Source organism: Lutra lutra, chromosome 16 (assembly GCF_902655055.1).
Source record: "Lutra lutra chromosome 16, mLutLut1.2, whole genome shotgun sequence".
Classification (NCBI taxonomy): domain Eukaryota; kingdom Metazoa; phylum Chordata; class Mammalia; order Carnivora; family Mustelidae; genus Lutra; species Lutra lutra.
In genome coordinates, this window is record NC_062293.1 from 21,525,461 (window position 1) to 21,547,264 (window position 21,804).

The 21,804-nt window shown below is 41.4% G+C and overlaps 1 protein-coding gene across 1 annotated transcript; it reads left to right on the plus strand.

The window, feature by feature from the left end:
- On the plus strand, positions 1-7,585 carry KRT25 (keratin 25). The gene is made up of 8 exons (XM_047708273.1): positions 1-600; positions 1,343-1,425; positions 1,855-2,011; positions 4,392-4,553; positions 4,639-4,764; positions 5,117-5,334; positions 6,156-6,223; positions 7,219-7,585. The coding sequence occupies exons 1-8, from the start codon at positions 172-174 to the stop codon at positions 7,326-7,328; spliced, it is 1,353 nt and encodes a 450-aa protein (XP_047564229.1). The 5' UTR covers positions 1-171; the 3' UTR covers positions 7,329-7,585.
- Positions 7,586-21,804: the final 14,219 nt, after the last annotated feature.

Genomic DNA, 21,804 nt, shown 5'->3' on the forward strand with positions numbered 1-21,804 from the left:
TATGCTAACTTGCTGAGGCTGGCAAGCCATGTTTTACTCTATGTAGGCAGAATTTCATCCAGAACACACTTGAGAATTGTCTATAAAAAGGCAAACAAAACAGTTGAGACGAGGAGGCACTCTGCTCTGACTCTCTCCAAGACAGCTGTGCAACGCGCCTGCCCTGATACCATGTCTCTTCGGCTTTCCAGTGGGTCCCGGAGGGCCTGTCCCCGGGCTACTGCGGGATCGCTCAGGCTCTCCGGCGGGGGGACCGGCTTTGGAGCTGGCAACGCTTGCAGCATGCCTGGGATTGGAAGTGGTTTCTCGTGCGCCTTCGGGGGCAGCTCATCAGGAGGAAATGCGGGGGGAAGCAATCTCTGTGCGGGCTTTACGCTGAATGAGGGGGGCCTCCTGTCGGGCAACGAGAAGGTGACCATGCAGAACCTCAACGACCGGCTGGCCTCCTACCTGGAGAATGTGCGAGCTCTGGAGGAGGCCAACGCCGACCTGGAGCAGAAGATCAAGGGCTGGTACGAGAAATTCGGGCCTGGTTCTTGCCGTGGTCTTGATCACGACTATAGTAGATATTTCCCGATAATTGATGATCTGAAAAATCAGGTAAGAAGCTACACTTCACGATCGTGTTTACATAGTTTTATTTCTGAAGGTTCTTTTCCTTTCTTCACTGAATACTAAAAACATTGATCATCCCTATGTGTAATTTCTTCTTTTTTTTTAAGATTTTTATTTATTTATTTGAGAGAGAGTGATGGGGCACGAGCAGGGTGAGGGGCAAAGGGACGGGGAGAAGCAGACTCTTCTCTGAGCAGAGAGTCCCAGTCGGGGTTCCATCCCAGGACCCCAGGATCACAACCTAAGCTGAACGCTAATGCTTAACTGACTGAGCCATCCAGGCGCCCACCCCCATGTGTAATTTCTTAAAGGGAATTTCAATTTGACATTGGAAATAAGCATTAAGCAGATTCAGTTGGTGAATCTCATGATAACTAGTCATTATCTAGGAACTAGTAAACTATCTAGTAGCTATATTAATTTTTATTATTCTGACTCTGTAATCTTTTTTTTTAAGATTTTATTTATTTATTTGACAGAGAGAGATCACAAGTAGGCAGAGAGGCAGGCAGAGAGAGGAGGAAGCAGGCTCCCGGCTGAGCAGAGAGCCTGATGCGGGGCTTGATCCCAGGACCCTGGGATCATGACCCGAGCCGAAGGCAGAGGCTTTAACCCACTGAGCCACCCAGGTGCCCCTTCCGACTCTGTAATCTTAAAAAAAAAAAAAACTTATTTTTTTATTGGTTGTGCTAAATTGCCTTTTAACTGTCAAACTCCCCATTTCCAGATCATTGCTTCCACCACCAGCAACGCTCATGCTGTTCTGCAGATCGATAATGCCAGGCTGACAGCAGATGATTTCAGACTCAAGTAAGTCGACTCAGGGAGTGAAAAAGATACATGGGAATTAATACAAAGCCTTAGATTGAATTTATTTTTTGAGCCCTCCATTAAATATGACAAACTCTTATTCCAACCCTGGTAAAACACTTAGATTTAAAATAAACAGAATGTAAAAATGAAATGAAATGAAATAAATGCTACTTTTAAAAAATATTTTGGCTATAAGACACAAAGTACAAACTGCAATAAAACCAGTGTCCAACCCCCTAGTTCATTTTCTGCCAAAGAAATGCCTCAAATTAAAGAAAGGAATTATTCTTATACAGTAGAATTTGAAAATGTCTCTGGTGGCCAAATCTGCCATTTCAAAATTCCAGAATTCTAGCTCTTGATCATTGATTGGTGACTATTTCTTTCACCATATGACATACTGGAAAATCATTCATATTCCTTAAGGTATGAAAATGAGCTGGCTCTTCACCAGAGTGTGGAGAGTGATGTCAATGGGCTACGCAGAGTTCTGGATGAAATCACCTTGTGCCGAACGGACCTGGAGATTCAATATGAAACCCTCAGTGAGGAGATGACTTACCTGAAGAAGAACCATAAGGAGGTAAGAGCTGATGATGTGCATTTTGCTATCCCTCTGCAGACACCATCCATCTGGTGGAAGACAATGGGTTTGACTTCTTAGATAAGAAATTGGTACTAGACACCGACTGTCAGAGGGGCAATGAGGCATGAGTTGTCTTGAGAAATGGCAAAGTATTTGCAAAGATTCAACCTTGCTCTCTCATCGGGTTTCCCATGGGAAAAAAAGAAAGAATCCTATTTTCAGATCAATCAGGTTTACAAGAGTAGTATTTGGCTAGATAATTATAGCTAAGTTAAAATGGGACAGTTAAGAGATTACATCTAATTACATAAAATAAATATACTTACCATAAGGACTTCCTAAGAAAACTAGATCTAAATTCCTATATGATCGTGGCAGATTCAAAACAGTTAAACATTTACTTGTACATACATTAAATATATACACTTAATATTAATGCATATTCTTAATAGGTGTGTCTATAAAAATAGTGAGACTGAAAATAAATTGTTACATCAAAATCTTTTCTTCCAAATAAAGAGTATACTTCAAAGCAGTCACTGTTGGAAGCTAGATCCTAAAATCGGATCCTACAGCCACTATGCCAGACACATCTTTGGAATTGCTTTTAGAACCACTGTTTTCTGGGGGGGGGGAAAAATCTTTATTCTTTAAAAATGAACTTGATCTTTTTTCTTTGAAAATGAACTTGATCTTTTTAAACAGCTGAAAGGCTTCTACAGTCAAGCCAAATACTTAAAGCAGGAGACCAGGCTAAAAATACCACTTGATTAGTCATGAGCCTGTCTTCTAAAAATAACTACTCAAAGAACAACATTTCTATGGTTCAAGCATGGATATAGCCCATGGTAATTACTCAATAAAGTTTTGATAAATTGAATGCCACTGATTTTTTTTTTAATGCCTCACTTACAGGCAAACCCACATGTATCTCTTTTATCTTTTTCTGCTTGAACTGGGGAAGTGAAGTCCTCTGAAGTAAAAACCACATCTGATGGTAGAGCAGATCTGGGGCTACAGGGAGGAAAGAATGCTAGCATCCCTCGAGGGACTTGGGGCAGGAAGGAAAGAAAACCTCATTATTGATCGTCATAAAGACCAATGCAAACCCAGGACGTGGGTGGGGAGGAGAGTTTTCTGCAGTAGAGACAGAAGCTGACTGGTAGGATTTCAGTGCACACAGTGTTAGCTGTGAGGTCTGCCAACTACAGTCTGAGAGAACCACCTCACACCATCCCAGCAGCACACCCTGCAGATGGAGCCATGTGTGGACTTGGACTGCAAGACCTATTCCAACTTCTACGGTGATGACAATGATCATAATAACTAGCATTTATTTAGCATTTATACACCAGGTATATTGTTGGTCATGTTACTAATAGTTCCTTCACCCCTTTCAACCACCCAGAGAAGGGTTGTGGTTTTTTTTTTAAGATTTTATTTATTTATTTGAGAGAGAGACAGTGAGAGAGAGCATGAGCGAGGAGAAGGTCAGAGGGAGAAGCAGACTCCCCATGGAGCTGGGAGCCCGATGTGGGACTCAATCCCGGGACCCCGGGATCATGACCTGAGCCAAAGGCAGTCGTCCAACCAACTGAGCCACCCAGGCGTCCCCAGAGACGGGTTTTTATCCTCAACTTTCAGATAACCATTTTGAGATTCAAAGAAGTTAAGCAACTTTCTCAAGTTCACCCAACCACTCTGAGGCAGAACCAGAATTCACTTAGAGCTGTGCCTGACACCAACTGTCCCTGTGTAAGGGTCACAGGTTCTTAAACAGCTAGGAATCCTATAGAGGATAGTGTCCTTCCTTTATTACTGGTAAATAAACAAATATATTAGTATAAATAAATATATACACATAAGTACTTATTATTATTACTCATAACAATAATAAGTATTATTTCAGTTGTTCAGAACAACTCAGACTCAGCCCCCCACCCCTGTTCATGCTGTGTTCAGGCTCTAGTTGAGCCAAGAACACATCAAAGCTGCTTGCTAAGCAGATTCGAAGACCAGTCCACCAAGGGGGAGACATTTCGGCTATAAATGGCTAGAATAAGAGATGGTGGACAATTCATTTTAAATATCTTAAGGATTTTCATTCAGAAAGGGAATTAAGACTTTCTGTGCAACAGAACTAAAACCAGTGAATTGAGGTCATAAAAACAGGATTTGAGTTCGCCGCATGGGAGAGCTCTGCAGCAACTGAAAAACTCTCATGAGGAAGCAGGATGCTTTGTGAGATGGGAAATATAAGAAGTAGAGGAGGGTCATTGCACATCTGGGGCTGAACTCTAAGAACCCTTTCAAAGCTGAGCCTTTGACTTTCTGTGAGATCCCTGCACACCTGAGCTGCACACTTCTCTGCCTCTAGGAAATGCAGGTCCTGCAGTGCGCAGCCGGCGGGAACGTGAACGTGGAGATGAATGCTGCGCCCGGGGTGGACCTCACGGTCCTGCTGAACAACATGCGGGCCGAGTACGAAGCCCTGGCCGAGCAGAACCGCAGGGACGCGGAGGCCTGGTTCAACGAGAAGGTGAGTCCTGTCCAAAAAAATGACCCCTCTGCGTCTTAGGGATGGTCACAAAACTAAGACTTCCTCCTCACGCCTACCTTTTCAGAGTGCTTCGCTGCAACAGCAGATCTCTGAGGACGTTGGGGCCACGACCTCAGCCCGGAACGAACTGACTGAAATGAAGCGTAATCTCCAAACATTGGAAATTGAACTTCAATCTCTCTTAGCCACGGTATGAAGAGGACGATTTCTTACCATCTCCCAGAGTATCATTTTAAATGTCTGCCAGTTGGTTTTAAAGCCCTTCACCCTGGTGAGAATATATCCACAGGTATATTTACACAATTAACCTAGAACATAAGAACAGAACAGCTAAAACAGCAACATTAATGTCTCTGGCTTATTCCACCCAAAAGAGAGATGTGCTCCTTTTTAAGAACGCTATAGAGCCTTCTTCACCATGTATCCATGGGAAATCGAACACAGTTGGAGACAAAACTAACAAGAGAAGAAAGTCACCTATCGGGGCAAATTTCTGCGTATCTCTGGTTCTGCATCTCTGGTTCGTTCTTGTTTCCTGACAGAAACACTCCCTGGAGTGCTCCCTGACCGAGACCGAAGGCAACTACTGTGCGCAGCTCGCCCAGATCCAGGCTCAGATTGGGGCCCTGGAGGAGCAGCTGCACCAGGTCAGAACCGAGACGGAGGGCCAGAAGCTGGAGTACGAGCAGCTCCTCGACATCAAGGTCCACCTGGAAAAGGAGATCGAGACCTACTGCCTCCTCATCGGTGGAGAGGATGGGTACGTGAAATAATCTACAGGAAAGATGTCCTGAGGTCCCTGGATCTCAGGAAAGGGAGAAAAGCTTAGATCCCTGGAAAGTGAGCATAAACTGACATGACTGCATTCATTATCATGAATGCTAAACATGAAACACAATACATGACCACCAAGATACAAATTAACATCTTACAAAACCAAAATGGGACAAGCACTATGTTCAAGGTATGACAGTTAAAAGTATCACCTCTTGGGACACCTGGGTGGCTCAGTGGGTTAAGCATCTGCCCTCAGCTCAGGTCATGATCCCAGCATCCTGGGATCAAGCCCTGCATCAGGCTCCTTGCTCGGTGGGAGGCCTGCTTCTCCCCCTGCTTGTCCTCTCTCTTTCTCTCTCTTTAAAAAATTTTTAAAAATCACCCCTTGATGCTAAAGCAGAATAGTTCCAGCTGTGTAACCCACTGCAACTGTTCTCACCAAAGAGCTAAAGAAAATGCAAGAGTGCATCCAGAATGGAAAAGGTTCTCTCTGGGGGGACCTGAGTGGCTCAGTTGGTTGAGCGTCCAGCTATTGACGTCAGCTCAGGTCGTGATCTCAGGGTCATGGGATCAAGCCCCACATGGGGCTCTGTGCTGAGTGTGGAGCCTGCTTGAGATTCTCTCTCCCTCTCCCTCTCCCCCCTCCCCCAATCCATGCACTTGTACTCTCTCTAAAATAAATAAATACAATCAAGAAAGAAAGAAAGAAAGAAAGAAAGAAAGAAAGAAAGAAAGAAAGAAAGAAAGAAGGGGTTCTCTCTAAATCATTCTCTTTTGTGAGTTTCCCACAATACGTGTTCACAGGGCTTGCAAGTCTGGAGGTTACAAGTCTAAAGATTATGGATCTGGAAACATGGGAAATCAAGTCAGAGGTAATTAAAATGAAATTCTGTTTTTATGCTGAACTATTTCATCTGCAATGTCCAGCTTGGTTGTTTTTATATTCCCAGGGCTTAGTAAGAATAGATAACAATAAAGATTTATAGTATACAAATCAGCATGTGCTGGATGTCTAACTTCAGTGATATGTGCTAATTCTAAACAAAGTAATATGTCACCAGGCTTTTAGCTAACCAAGAAGTCAAAATTCACCAAAAATTCATCTATTTGTGCTTACTGCCTAGTCCTTCCTATTAAAAATGCTGTTATTCCTTTAATTGATATAATTTCTTATTCATCTTTTTTTTTTCAATATTTTCATTGTGGTAAAATACACAGAACATAAACTTTACTGTCGTAGGCACCGAGGTGGCTCAGTTGTTAAGCATCTGCCTTTGGCTCAGGTCCTGATCCTGGAGTCCTGGGATCAAGTCCTGTGTTGGGCTCTCTGCTCAGCAGGGAGTCTGCTTCTCCCTCTGACCCTCACCCCATTGTGGGCTCTCTCCCTCTCAAATAACTTTACTGTCTTAACCATTTTCGGGGACAGTTCAGTGGCATTAAATACATTCATATTGTGGTGAAACCAGCAACACCATCCATCTCTAGAACTCTTTTCATCTTGCTTTCTAACTGGTAAACAATAGCTCCCCATTCCTTCCTCCTCCTAGCCCCTGGCAAATACCATTCTACTTCTCTCTATATACATTTGACTACTCCTGGTCCCTAGTAGAAGTAGACTCACACAGCATTTGTCTTTTTTCTGATAACTTCTTTCACTGAGCATCATGTCTTCAAGATTCATCCATGTGTAGCATGTGTCAGAATATCATTCCTTTTGAAGGCTGAATAATATTCCATTGAATTACATGCCATATTTGATCTATTCATTCTTTGGTGGACACTTGGGCTGCTTCCACATTTTAGCTAACAGGATCTTGTTCATCTTTTTTCAACTCTCTAAAATCTCCTTTTAAATTTTAATTCTTAGATCTGGCCAAAGCCATAGTGGTTAAGAAAGTTCTTGAGGAAGTGGACCAACGCAGCAAAATACTTACCACCAGGCTCCACTCCCTGGAAGAGAAATCTCAAAACAATTAATTTATGACACAAGAGAGAGCACATGTCAAATACTCTCTAAGAAGAGAGAGCATTATATCTGGAAAAGTGAGCAAGCCTAAGAAAAAATGCCTGTCCTGTTTTCTTTCTGTTACTGAAATATAAGCGTTATGTAGGCAATCAATAGAGGTATCGCCCCCATTCATCCGAAAGAATGTCACATGCAAATTTGATGAGTCATTTGATTGCCCTACAGAAAATGTTGTCAGTCCTTTGTATTCAATAAACCTTCTTCCTTTAGCAAGTTACCACTGGTGGTCTTGTCTTATCTTCAAACTGCTCACGTCTGTGGTACAGATGTATGAACACCTAACAACATTTAATTTATATGAAAATTTTTACAGAAAGTTGACAGGCTTCCACCTAGATTTTCATGAGGCTTTCCCAATAACTCAAAATAAGATAAACTCAAAAGGAATAAAAATATTTCCAATTAAATCTCCAGTCTGCCTTGCTGTGATAGAATAACAAGCCTCTTCTCTTTCATAATAGCTACAATGTATACAATTCAGGTTCATCTGTAAAATAATAGTGTTACTTCTCTCCAGTGGTTATGGTAAAGATTAAACAAGTAAATTATTGGATATGCTCTTAAGGACCAAGCATTCAATAAATGCTAACTCAGTTTTTCATATTTGATACTTATAATGATGAATTTTCAAATCTCATTTCCTTTTTGAACATGTATTTAAACAATATTTCAAGTACAGGGAGGTTAAGCAAAAGTTCTGGTTTAGAGTTCTATTAATGGAGTTATTCACTTGTATTACAATGTATGCTTGATGCTTACAACTCTCTTGACCAATGGATTCATCTCTAGTAAAAGGACATAAACCAGATGAACTGAAACATGATTTTCTCAGATCAAATATTATCCCTAGATACTCTGTTGACTTCTCAGTCCTCTATGGATGGATTGTCCATATTATAATCCATCCATGAAAATTTGATTTCAGGCTTCATCTGAAAATTAAGCAGAAAAGACACTGGGATTCTTCAAAGACACTAGAATTATCCTTGAATTACTTTTATTATTTTCTTCTAATGAATCTTAGCCAGAGGCCACTACAGTCAAAATGCCTAACAGTATCCTCCATCAGATTATATGAAACAAAACATTATAGTCTAAGAAAAAATTCCACTTAGAAAAAATATCTCGTAATTACCTAACTGCTGAAGGAACTTATACCACCTTTCCCACCTATCATCAAATCGTACCTCATTAAAGTGATGCTAACCAATTTAAATTCTGACAACAATAGTATACATTTGTCAAAATTTATAGCTCCATACCCATAAAAAGGTGAATTTTAAAATTTCTGTCAATTACACCTACTGGGAGCTGTTTGTTCATCTCAGGAGATCCAGTTCTGTACATCTCTTCCCAACTCCCCACCTAGTGATGTCACCTTGGTAGCTTGAAATCAGCCATGGAGAACATATTTACACCAGAGAAATCACCTAACACTACAAATCAGGACTTCTTCCTCCGGGGAGAGTTGGTTATTAAATATTTACCAGCACATCACTGGTTGCTCCTCAATAAAAAATGACTTAAAAAAAAAAAAAAAAACCCACAATGTTCTACTGAGCATGGAGCCCAAAATGGGGATCGATCTCACAACCCTGAGATCACAACCTGAGCCAAAATCAAAAGTCAGAAGTTTAACCGACTGAGCACCCCAATACAAAGATTAATGTTTCAATATGTGACCTCTATGACCTGGCCCTGCTTATCCTTCCACTCTTATCTTACACTCTGACCCTAAACCTCAGTTCTAACCGTATTGTCCTTTATTTTATCCCTTAAATACAAGTTCATCCTGCCTCAGAGCCTTTGTACTAACTGTTCCCTCTGCCTGAAATGCACTCCCCCCCCCATTCTCCCTATGCCTGGTTCCTTTTTATCACTCCCATCAAAAGAGCTGCTTCTCATCACTCTAGCCAAAGTCTCTAATATATAGCCCTGTCTTATCTCTTTGAGGACATTCATCACCATACAAATTATCTTGTTTGCTGTTCCTTCCTCTGAACTAGAATGTGAGCTCGATAATGACAGGGATGTCATCCATTTTGTTCAAGATCATATTTCTAGCACCTAGAACAGTACTTAGTATGTGGTAGGTACACATTAAATATTTGCTGAATGAGTGCATTTTTTAAAATTTATTTATTATTTAAGAGAGAGTGCATGCAAGAGAGCAAAAGCTGGGGGAGGGGCAAAGAGAAAGAGAGAAGCAGACTCCCCACTGAGCAGGGAGCCTGACATGGGGCTCAGGCCCAGGACCCAGAGATCATGACCTGAGCTAAAATCAGGCACTTAACTGACTGAGCCACCCAGGAGCCCCTGAATGAATGCATTTAAAACCAGAGGTAATTTTTTCTTCAAGTAAACATTTTCATTTAACGTACACAGAAAAAAAATGCAAGATCATAGGCATACTGCTCAACAAATTTTATTAAATGTACAAACCCATGTAACCACTGTCTGGATCAGGAAATGGAAAATTAAGCCCCTAGAACCACCCTTTCCTGCCTTGTCCCTGACACTGTCCATAGTCCCCTCCCCAAAGATAACCACTCTCCTGATTTCTCATGCTACAAGTCAGTGTCACCTGTCATAGGACTTCATATCCATGTAATAATGCATTATTTACTCCTTTGTGCCTGGCTTAGTTCACTCAACATATTTTTGAGATTCATTCATGTTGTTGCAATAGCTAAAGTTTGTTAATTTTCAGTGTTTTGTAGCATTTCATTTTATAAATAAACTGCTGCTCTGCATTAGCACTCTGCATTAGCAGTGGAACTCTGCTGTTCATGGGCACTTGTGTCCAGTTTTAGCCTGTGATGAGTGATGTAGTGGTAAGACATTTGTATGTATTTCTTTTGCTGAAAAGCCAGGAGGAATATTTTTAGATCAGAGGAATATCAGACTAAAGTCGGTTATTGAAACTATAAAATGTCACATCTGTGATAAGTTCAGGTGTTTCCTCCTTAACTCATCTGGCAGCTTTCAAAGGGAGGAGAGCTTATAAGACACATTTTTTACCATCTCCAACAGCTGCAAAGCTCATACCTTGTACCAGCTTGGTGCCCAAGAAGTGTTCCAGCGGTGAGTTTTTGTAGAGTGTGGGAGGCCACGGTAAGGCTTGAGACAAGAACCAAACCAGGCCCTGACTTGTGCCTCCTTTAAAGGCTGAATAGCCGGGCGCCTGGGTGGCTCAGTGGGTTAAGCCGCTGCCTTCGGCTCAGGTCATGATCTCAGGGTCCTGGGATCGAGTCCCACATCGGGTTCTCTGCTCAGCGGAGATCCTGCTTCCCTCTCTCTCTCTCTGCCTGCCTCTCCATCAACTTGTGATCTCTCTCTATCAAATAAATAAATAAAATCTTTAAAAAAAAAATAATAAAGGCTGAATAGCCGAACAAAAGGCTTAGGTCGATAAAGTCGAGTAGCACTGAGAAAGGTTCTGTGCTATGTGTTGTGCGCTCGCCTACGTGACTTCCCACACATTTGCTAGTCAGATAGACACAATTTGATCGGGGTCAGAAATTCTTGGCTGGTCCTTGCTGTCCTTGCACGGGCTATAGACTACACCACTGTAAGACTGTGCTATGCTTACATAAACTATGTCTTGAGTTAGCCTTGAAGTCAGTACATCTGGCGCTAGAGGGTCTGCTATTGGTGCTTGGGAAATAGATAATGGGAAAACTTGAAGGATTTTCTGTGCATGTTACAAACTCTTTAGTAATCAGCTAAAAATAGATACTTTCTTATGATTGTTTCTGTTAGCTATATAATGCCTTGCTGCCTTGAATAAAATTGGCACTATTGGACATCCTCCTTGGTGCTCTCCTGTCCCCATCTCTTTGTCTCTTAATTTCTTTTCAGCATCCTCTTACCCTCACGTTCCTGGTCGATTTGTCGCGCCGGCCGCGACAGTAGAGTGACCACGTTTGCCTCAAAGAGGGGACTTGGCCCCCTGAGAATGGGGGCATAGTATGTCCACTAGAAGGACCAAGGCCCTTCACTCCTATGTTCTCCAGGGTGATGGGCCTAGGATGTCTTGCCAGAGCCAGGCTCCCATTCAAGATGAAATACCGGGTATCTGCATCAAGGACAGAGAGTTAATAAGCTTCAGTGAAAGAAAATTCATATTAAAGGGATAAGGAAGAGAGCTGGGAGTGTAAATGCGGCATGGTTTGGTTTGCATACGAAAGACATTATCCCAGCTGAGTACTCTGCTACCTCTAAGAGTTGGCCAGCCCTGGGTCAGCAAGCTGTTTAAGATGTCAAAACATCCGGGCACCTGGGTGGCTCAGTTGGTTAAGCATCTGCCTTTGGCTCAGGTCATGATTCCAGGGTCCTGGGATGGTGAAGGTGTGGCCCAATTGAAAAGACTCCTACTCATCCTTCTGGGAGAAGCCCTTCTCCAAACACCCACTCCGTGGCACTTAGATCCATATCCTTGCTCTGTGTTATAATTGCCTATTTCACATTTAACTCATGATTTGGCCGACTGTAAGGAAGATCTTGAGAGCAGGAGCTATTTAAGTCATCCCTGAATCCTTAGCACCCAGCACAGGACCAAACTCAAGAGCTGAATGAATGAATAACGTGACTCAGACCTGTACCAAAACAATTCGAATTTGCATCTAAGGCCTAAAAGGAATTTAAATAATTAGTCACTGGTATTGTTAACTGCCAAAATAATCTCGGATCATTCCTACCTGTACCACACTTAACATAATACATAACCAAAAGGCATCTATGAAAACAAATTTGGTTTTTGTGCAAGAGAATCAGATCATCAGATTGGGGGATGGAGGTTGTACAAGAGTTTTCCTGAGATAATTTAAGCAAAACATGTGCCCATGACCTGTATTGTAACAAGATACCGTTCTATAATAACACAGAATGATGATCGCCCAGGTAATGTAATAAAGCAGTAATCCTTGACTCTGTTCAGTGTATGTCCACTTTGGAATAAGCATGAAAACAACATGCCAGCCCCAGGGAAGTTATGATATGCACACTCCTCCCCCACTCCCCGTTAAGACTGTTATTAGGAAATGTTGCCTGTAGGGCTTCTGCAGGCTATGCCCTGCACCAGGGGTCCAGCCCATGCACCACAACCCAAGCTGCTTGCCCAAGAGAGGAGGCACATTTTCTAGGTTGTACAAATTTACCAGGAGTAGAGTGGTGATGGTGCATGTCATGAAAATACCAAAATATTTCATATGACTTAAGTAGCCACTGTGCAGAGACCTCCCCGCTGCCTCAACTGCCTTCAACTACGGCCCCAGTTCGTTCTCCATGAGTCACTCCCCACCACCCAGTGACTAAGCATGTGATGGCAGCAGAGGCCTCTAGGACCCCACTACAGACTTGCTCCAGACTCGGTGCTCATCAGTGACCATGCAATAATGATTGTTAAGTATTTTAAATAGCATACCTGGTTTTAGCCCTTTTCCTTTGCCTGTTTCTTTGTTTCCTTGTGTACATCCATAGAAAAGCCCTCAGGAGCCATTTATAGCCTCAGGAGTAGTCTGTTGTATCATATAAAACCATATTCCACAATTCTGGGTGGTCAGTTTCCAGGGCACAAAAAAGGCACCGACCGAGAGCTCTGTGACAACTCAGACCGGAGCTGAGTGGTCCTGGCAGGTCGGAGCAGCCCGGCTTATACCTTCTCCTTCTATTCATGTCATCCAACGAACATATCAAACTAAAGACACACACAGGCTCTAACTTGCTTGTTTGAGAAGGCAGCATCAAAGCACAGTAAAAGGGTCAGGCCCTGAACTGCCTGAATGCAAAATAATTTCTACCTATTTCTAGCTGTGTGGGGCTTTTTAAAGATATTTATTTGTTCATTTATTTATTTGAGAGAGAGAGAGAGCACAAGCATGGGGAGCAGCAGGCAGAGGGAGGAGCAGGCTTCCTGCTGAGCAGGGAGCCGGATGCTGGACCCAATCCCAGGACCCTGGGATCATGACCTGAGTCAAAGGCAGATGCTTAACTGACTGAGCCACCCAGGCGTCCCCCCAGCTGTGTGTTTTTGACAAAGTTATCTAACTGCCCTATCCCTCCATTTCCTTACCTGTAAAATGGTGATAATAATGATAACAATTCCTTCAGAGGGTTGTTACAAGGAGTAAATATTCAATTTATATAGGTTGAAAAGTGGTTCATATTAAGCCCTCAATAAATGTGGCTAGTATAATGAAGAAATAAAGATATAAAAATGAAGTTCATGATATCCAAGAACCTTAATGACATAGGAAAACATAGAGATGATCAAGTCCACGTTTCCCCCAAAGGCTTCAGAGTCCTCAACGGGATTCCGAGTCACCCACAGTACTCAGAATGAGAGAGAGAATGGTTATCAGTCCTTTCAAAGGTGAACAGTAATTCTCCCTACTTTTCAATAAGACAATGAATTTAATAAATCAGCCAACTAAAACAAAAGCATTCAGGAAAAAAATGACCTAATTGCAATGAGTGAATTGGCAAAATGGCAAGTCTGTAAAGAAAACACAGGGCACAGCTCCCGATCCTATCCTTTGTGAGGCTCATGCCTGTAGGGACACGGCACCCAGCGGGGCCAAGATGTTCCTGTTCAGGTGGGAGGTACAACCTGGCACGGTGGGTAACATGCTAGAACACATGTCTCAGGCAAGAAGCAGCTGAAAGCTCTCCAGGAAGGAAAAAAGAACATCACTGCCTTGGTTCATTAGAGCTTTCTCACTGCCTGACATCAAAGGGGGCTTATTTATACACAGCACTGAGAAAACCTAGCTATAGACTTGTAATTGTTCAGGAGATTTAATAACTTTGAAACATAAAAATATATATATAGGTATCAGAGAGTCTCCTTAACACTTACACACTAATTTTTCTAATTCTTTAACCCCTACCTCTGAAACTACATACAGACCTTATCCACCAAAATTTAATGCTCTGCATTAGGCTGCACATAATCTCAAGTCTCAAGATGCTACAAGACTTGGAAGTTGTATGGGAAAATGAAAAAGGAAACAAACACCCTTTCCTCTCTTTCTGGAGCTCTGCTCTGTGTAGGTGTGTTGGGGGCCCCAAGGCCATCCTCAGGTTCAATGATTCCCCAGAAGAACTCACAGAACTCAGAAAAGCTGCTATATTCATGGTTATGGGATTTTTTTTATATAGTGAATGGATACAGATTAAAATCCAGGTATAGAAGAGATGAAGCAGAGTAGAATCATATAAATTGGGACTTACTTCTCCCGGAAATGACTTGTGACAACATATTGTTTTTCCAATAAAAGAAACTCACAAAACCTTGATGTCCAGTGTTTTTACTGGGGGGTCAGTTATGTTGCCGGGAGGACCCATGCGACACACCTTAGTTACTCAATTTCCAGCTCCTTCAGAGGTCACACTGATACAGGGTAGCCCAAGGACCCCCCCCCCCCAGAAATCCCATTGTTAAATAAACTCTCGGGCATCTAGAAAGGTCTTCTAATCAGGCAGGATCTTCCAAGGCTTAGAGGTAATCTCTCAGAAGCTGGGTAAGAGCCAGTTCCTTTTTTGGAATGTGCAGGGTTTGGGCATCCTAAGCCTGCTGAGTTAACCCTTCACCGCCTGTGGGATCCCATAGCAGAGCCCCAAGACATTCCAGCATTCATGTCAGAGCAATCACTCCCTACAACGCTTACCCCTGACCTGCCAGGATGAATGAGCAGTCCACACTCAAGACCTCCACGCCCCTTGGGATATCCAGCCTCTGCAGTCAAGGGTTGCTGATGGTAGAAGCCATCTTTTCCTTTCTTTTTATTTTTTTTAAGATCTTATTTATTTATTTGAGAAAGAGAGAGTGAAAGAGAGCATGAGAGGGAAGAAGGTCAGAGGGAGAAGCAGACTCCCCTGAGAGCTGGGAGCCCAACGAGGGACTCGATCCGGGAACTCCAGGATCATGACCTGAGCCGAAGGCAGTCACTCAACCAACTAAACCACCCAGGTGCCCCAAGCCATCTTTTCTTAAAGTGAGTTCTATCTTAGAGACCTTCTTCCATATTTAACATCTGTCAGGTCTGCACTGACCTGTACTGGCATATAACCAACACCTTAGCCACAGAGAAAACATGCGACACATTCACAGAAGGCCCCTCGGTTCCCACATAAAGCAGAAGATGGAAATAATTACCCCAGGGCATGGACCTAAATCTCCACCAGGATCAGAGGTATTTAATAGTGTTTGGAAGCATTCACCATATTAGAGGGATAGGGGTGTGTGTGTGTGTGTGAGAGAGAGAGAGAGAATACTTGAAACAAGGCAACCTTAATAAAAATTTACATGCACTGAAACCATTTTCCAGGCCATTAAAGCAAAAACAGGAAATTCAGTCAATACAGATAATCATGTCTCAGACATATCAGAAAAAGAGCATTTTTTAACCTTTGCCACAGTTCAGTTTCTAGGTCTAGAAACCCAAAGAAAGAGAAGATGCAAATGGGTACTTACTTAACTCTGATATAAAAACTCATCCTCCAGACATAAAACTCACTCCTCCATTTCTCCTCACCTTGAATTATCAGTTTTTCTTAAAGCCTGGAAATATAATTCAAGGAACAAACACTAGCATCTTAATTAATTGAATGGTGATTGTACATTATGTTTATAGATCACTTTAGGATTTTAATATCGCTACAAGATATTTTAATGTACAGATACAAGATACAAGATAACAAGAATTTGATCTTCATGAAACCCTAGAAGGTAAGAAGCGTGATGCCCTTTTACAGACCAAGGGTCTGACTCAGAGGTGTTAACTTGTCTTGTCCTCGGTCTCACAGTAATTAAGGGGCAGTAGGGGACTTGGACTCATGTCTCCAAACTGCCACTCCAATTCCTTCCACACCCAACACACTACCCTATGAATTTGGCAAGGATTTCAAAAATCTCAATCCCTTGAAACTTATTCCACAAAAGGTGATTTTATACAAAATGTCTTAAAATATATGGGGAGACGCAGAAGCTAACAGAAACTTCTCTTCAACATGGACCTAAGATGTTTCATTTTATGCCACCAATCAATACTAAATGAACAGAAAGTAAATTATATTTGTTTCATTAAGAAGAATTCACTAGGGGCACCTGGGTAGCTCAGCTGGTTAAGCTTCAGACTCTTGGTGTCTGCGCAGGTCATGATCTCAGGGTCATGAGATCCAGCCCCAGGGGTGACTCTGGGCTCATTGTGGAGTCTCGTTTGAGATTCTTGCTCCCTCTCCCTCTGCCCCTCCCACCCCGCTCTCTCTCAAATAAATAACTAAACCTTTAAAAAAGGAAAAGAATTCACTAAAGCAAAGACTGAATGCTTCTAGATTAATGATACAAGTATGATTGTCCACAAGTCACAGGAATATTGGTAGATTTCATGGGAAGCTTTGCTTAACTGTAACTTTCAGCAAACCTGTTTCACAGTAAATATCTCAAAGCTGACAGAATTAGGGTTAGTGATAAGAAAATATTGGTCATTAAAAGGTTTAAAATTGGGATGCCTGGGTGGCTCAGTCAGTTAAACAGCTGCCTTCGGCTCAGGTCATGATCCCAGGGTCCTGGAATCGAGTCCCGCATCAGGCTCCTTGCTCCATGGGGAGCCTGCTTCCCTCTCCGCCTCTGCCTGCCTCTCTGCCTGCTTGTGCGCTCTCTCTCTCTCTCTCTGACAAATAAATAAAAAATCTTATTTTTTAAAAAAGGGTTTAAAATTTAAAAAAATAAATAAAAATTAAAGGTTTAAAATTTTAATTTTAAAAAACTGCTTTAACACACCTCTTTCCCTCTCTCGGGTTCTTTCTTTCCCAAAGAAAGAAAACATTATAAAATATAAAATACCCAGTGATAATTTTTAAACTGCTCCAAAGGGACAGAATTTAAGGTGGGAACACTGAATTTCACATTAAGGGATGCTAGAAATGAGGAGATTCGTGGGTTTTGTTTTTTTTTTTTCCCTCATAAACTTCATTCCCTTCAGGTGTGACCCCTTTCAGCCTAGGATCTCTTCGAGGTAAATGTATATCAGGGACACACAGTGAAGGTGACAACCATGAGGAGAGCAGGTCGACAAAGAACATTCGATATAATGAAACAAGTGTTGGTCAGAGTCAAGAGACCCAGGTTCCAACTCCGGAAATTCTACAGTTTGCACCAACAAATTGTATTATATAAAGGAAAACATAAATTTTTAAATCTTACTAAGTTTTTAATTTTAATCCCAGTGTAGTTAGCATACAGTGCTATATTAGTTTTCAGTGTATGATACAGTGATTCAACAGTTCCATATATGACGCAGTGCTCATCACAACAAATGCACTCCTAATCCCCTCAATCTATTTCCCCCATCTCCCACCCCATCCCCTGTAACCCCCAGTTTGTTCTCTATACTTATGAGTCTGTTTCTTGGTTTGTCTCTCTCTTTCTTTTTTTTTTTATTTGTTCATTTGTTTTGGGAAAACGTAATTTTCAAGCTTCAGTTTCCTTCATTGTGGAATGTCTTGACTGCCTCTAACAACTCTGATAATTATTACTTAGATTTCATTGACATGTAAAAGTATGGTTGAAAACTGCAAAAATTATGTGGAAATGCCAGTATGAATAGCAGGAGAGATTAGACAAGAAAATGATGTCTTATTTAAAGGAGCAAAAGGCCTTGAACATGATGAATCATTAGAACAAACTTTTGAGAAATGATACTTAGCACAGATTGGAGATAGTGGTGTAGGTGTAAGTATAGGTTTCCATGGTGATAAACACACCTACAGTTAAGGCAGGTGTCATGATAGAAAGACTGGAGGCTACAATGGTGGGCTTTTCCCATGTGAAAAGCATACCATCTGGAACCTCAGTTCCCAGGATACAGCATCAACAAGCTGCTGATTCAAAAATCAAAATCAATGGGGATTTGGTCCAGCCAAGGATTACAGCAAATATTATCCAGTAATTAAAGAATGGATGAGTCAAGCAAGAAACCCACACTCCTCAACCTTTCTCATAAGTTTTTGTTTTATGGGACTTTTAAAATAAAAAATAATGCATTGCCACATATACATAATCTTGCTTTCTATTTATTTTTTCTATTTTTTTAGGTAACTGGTCCTAGGGTTAAAATCCCAGGACTTTTTTTAAGGGGCACCTGGGTGGCTCAGTGGGTTAAGCCTCTGCCTTCAGCTCAGGTCATGATCTCTGGGCTCCGCATCAGGCTTTCTGCTCAGCAGGGAGCCTGCTTCCCCTTCTCTCGCTCTGCCTGCCTCTCTGCCTCCTGGTGGTCTCTCTCTCTCTCTCTGTTAAATAAATAAGTAAAATCTTTTTTTAAAAAAACCCAGGACTTTTTTAAATGAACGAAGACATAATGGTTATTAATTACATTAATGTGTTGTTAAAAACAAAAGCAGTCTTCAATTCAAGAGGGCCTTGAATTCCAAAAGGTTTTTTAATACATGTTTCTATTTGACTAACACATTTCACATCTGCCATATGCCAAGTATTACTCCTGGTTCTTTACAACTACACCTTCTTTAGTCCTCACGGTAACTCTATGACGTAGGAGCCATTGTCTTCATTTTACACATGTGCAAACCATCGTACAGAGATTTAAGTAATTTTCTCAACGTCCTACAGCTGGTACACAGCCAGATAGTGACTGGGGAGCTGGAAGTACAAAAAATGTGGCTCCAGGTTTCTTGAGGCAACACGCCATGCTGACCTTTTGGACCTTGAATACATTTTCCTATGGAAACAAGGTCATAAATAGTTACATAAAGTTCCACCATAGCCAATTTTAACCACATGTAGTTGAGCAGATATTCTGTAGATTGATAAACACAAAGCCCTGTTTCCCATCCCAATATCTGTCAAAGAATAAGGGCTCAATAAAAATTTGTTGGATTTAATACAGAACAGATAACCCTACTTTACGACATTAGTGCTCTAGGACAACTTGAAGGCCCAACAGCAGGAACACGATGTTCTCCTTTCCAGCATCTCCTACATCAGTCCCAACAGTTAGTGGTTAAAAGGAATTTGGGCGATTGAACATGATGATGGGCAATTGGGCGACTGGACATGATGGAGATGGCACAGGTGTTTGAACGCAGAGAACCAATGGGGTCATGGTTTTCGCAGGGGGCTGCAACACAGAACTGCAGCAGCAAAACTAGGAGAGAATCAGTTTCTGTCACTGGGTAGCAGGATATGGCTACAAGTCTGTGACAGAAGGTAGAGTGAGCTTCTAGGACCAAGCTACATGGAAACAGGGTTTCTAACTAGGGCAATGATCTGTAAACAAGGGAAGATGATAAATCAGCCCGCGGCAACCAAGTGTCTACAACTAGGTCAACCACTGGGACAGCAAATAAGCTCTATTATTTCTCAGTAGGAAAAAAATGTAAATTATTTTTCTCACACTTGCTTAACATTGTGAAAATTACATAAGAGAAGATTTTCTGTGATCATGTAAAATACAACAAAAATTATGCATAAGTTCTCTAAAATCAGAGACCACGACTTGTCAATTTTATGCCCTAAGATCTGGCAGAGTGGTTTTTGCAAGATGTTCAAATAATAACTGATAAAAATTGACTTATTACTGGTATGTAAAATATAAACTAACAAGATAATAAAAGAATAAAATAAATGACAGAATAGAATAATAAAATAAGATAGTAAAAGGATGATAATTTATAGAATCATAAAAAGAAAACATTAGAATAATTGGTATATGAATATAATAATAAATTGAATAATAAATAATAAAATAATAAGAGAATACAAGTTTCCCCTTCTGTTCAAAAATTCACGGTTATACCACTTCCCTTTTATGGAAGACATATATTTGTACATGATTTTGCTACCCGAAAGAAATCCAAAGAGGATTTTGCTTTTACGAAAGCATGAGGGGAAAGAGAGATCCGTATTAAAAAAAAAATGATATACCGTGAGAAACACAAAATTAAAAGAAAACATTTTAAACCTTGGTAAAACGTGGTCAAAATCCATTCCAACCCTCCCCCTCCCCCCCCCCCCCCCCCCCCCCCCCCCCCCCCCGCAGGGGAATCTGCAGCAGCCCGCCAAGGGACTCCAGATTTGGGCTACACGATTTCAATCTTGTCTTAGCTGCAGTTTGGCGCCACCTGCTGGCAGATGTTTTCTCTGTCCAAAATTAAGAGCGGATTCTGGGACCAGTGAACTCCCAAGAAATTGGTAGTTCCAAGAATCCACAACCTGGTTAGCTGGCCCAACTCATCCGCAACCTCCTGTTTGCCAAACTCCCCTTCCCTAACCACTGCCCCCAACACTGCCTGTCTGCCTGCCACATCCCCCCATCACCCAAGAAGATAAGAACTTTAGCCCACCTTCTTGGAGGCTGGATGCAGAAGGGAGCCAACAGCCAATCACTTTATGTCTAAATTTTCAGCAATGCCTCAAGTTAACAGGGGTTTTCAATGTCCTTGTCATATATGACAATATGACATATTTGACTGATATCCCCAGTATATAAATATAAATTCATGAACAGATCCTTAAGTAAAAGATAGCTATCATGTTAAGAAATGGATACATAACACACATAAGCGATTCATAAAATATAAATGACCAACAAACATTACAAAGTGCCCCATGCCGGGGCGCCCAGGTGGCTCAGTGGGTTAAAGCCTGTGCATTTGGCTCAGGTCATGATCCCAGGGTCCTGGGATGGAGTCCCGCATCAGGCTCTCTGCTCAGCAGGGAGCCTGCTTCCCTTCCTCTCTGCCTGCCTCTCTGCCTACTTGTGATCTCTGTCTATCAAATAAATAAATAAAATAAATAAATAATAAATAAATAAATAAATAAAATCTTTAAAAAAAAAAACAAAACAAAACAAAAAAGCAAAGTCCCCCATGTCCAAGGCCTCTCATATTCAAAGAAGGACATCAAAACAGGTCTGTTTTGTTTAGTGGTAATACCTATTTTAGCAAGGGTATAGGGAAAAGGCACAAATGCATTGTTAGATAGAGTGAGATTGGCAACAATTCAGCAACAGGAATCAAAGGCCCTTCATAAAACAGCATGTTCTTAGAACCTGGAGTTCCATTCCTGGGACAGTTATTTATTATATGCCCATCCTTCTGGTGTCTTATCATAGTGAAAAACCAGACATTATAAAATATCCCACAACAAAGAATCAATAGACTGTTACCAAACACACATCAAGGTCCATTGAAGGCATGTTATGCAGCCAGTTAAGAATGTTCAAGTTGGTATATTGGCCAGAAAAGATGTCAGTCATCTCTTGAGAAATGAAAAATAGAGTTTCAAGACAATGAGTGCAGGATCATCTACTTTTGTAAGAAAATAATTATTCACAAATTACATACATGCTTATTAAAAATCTGGAAGAATGTACACCAAAATGTGAACAGTGGCTGTTTGTGGGTAGT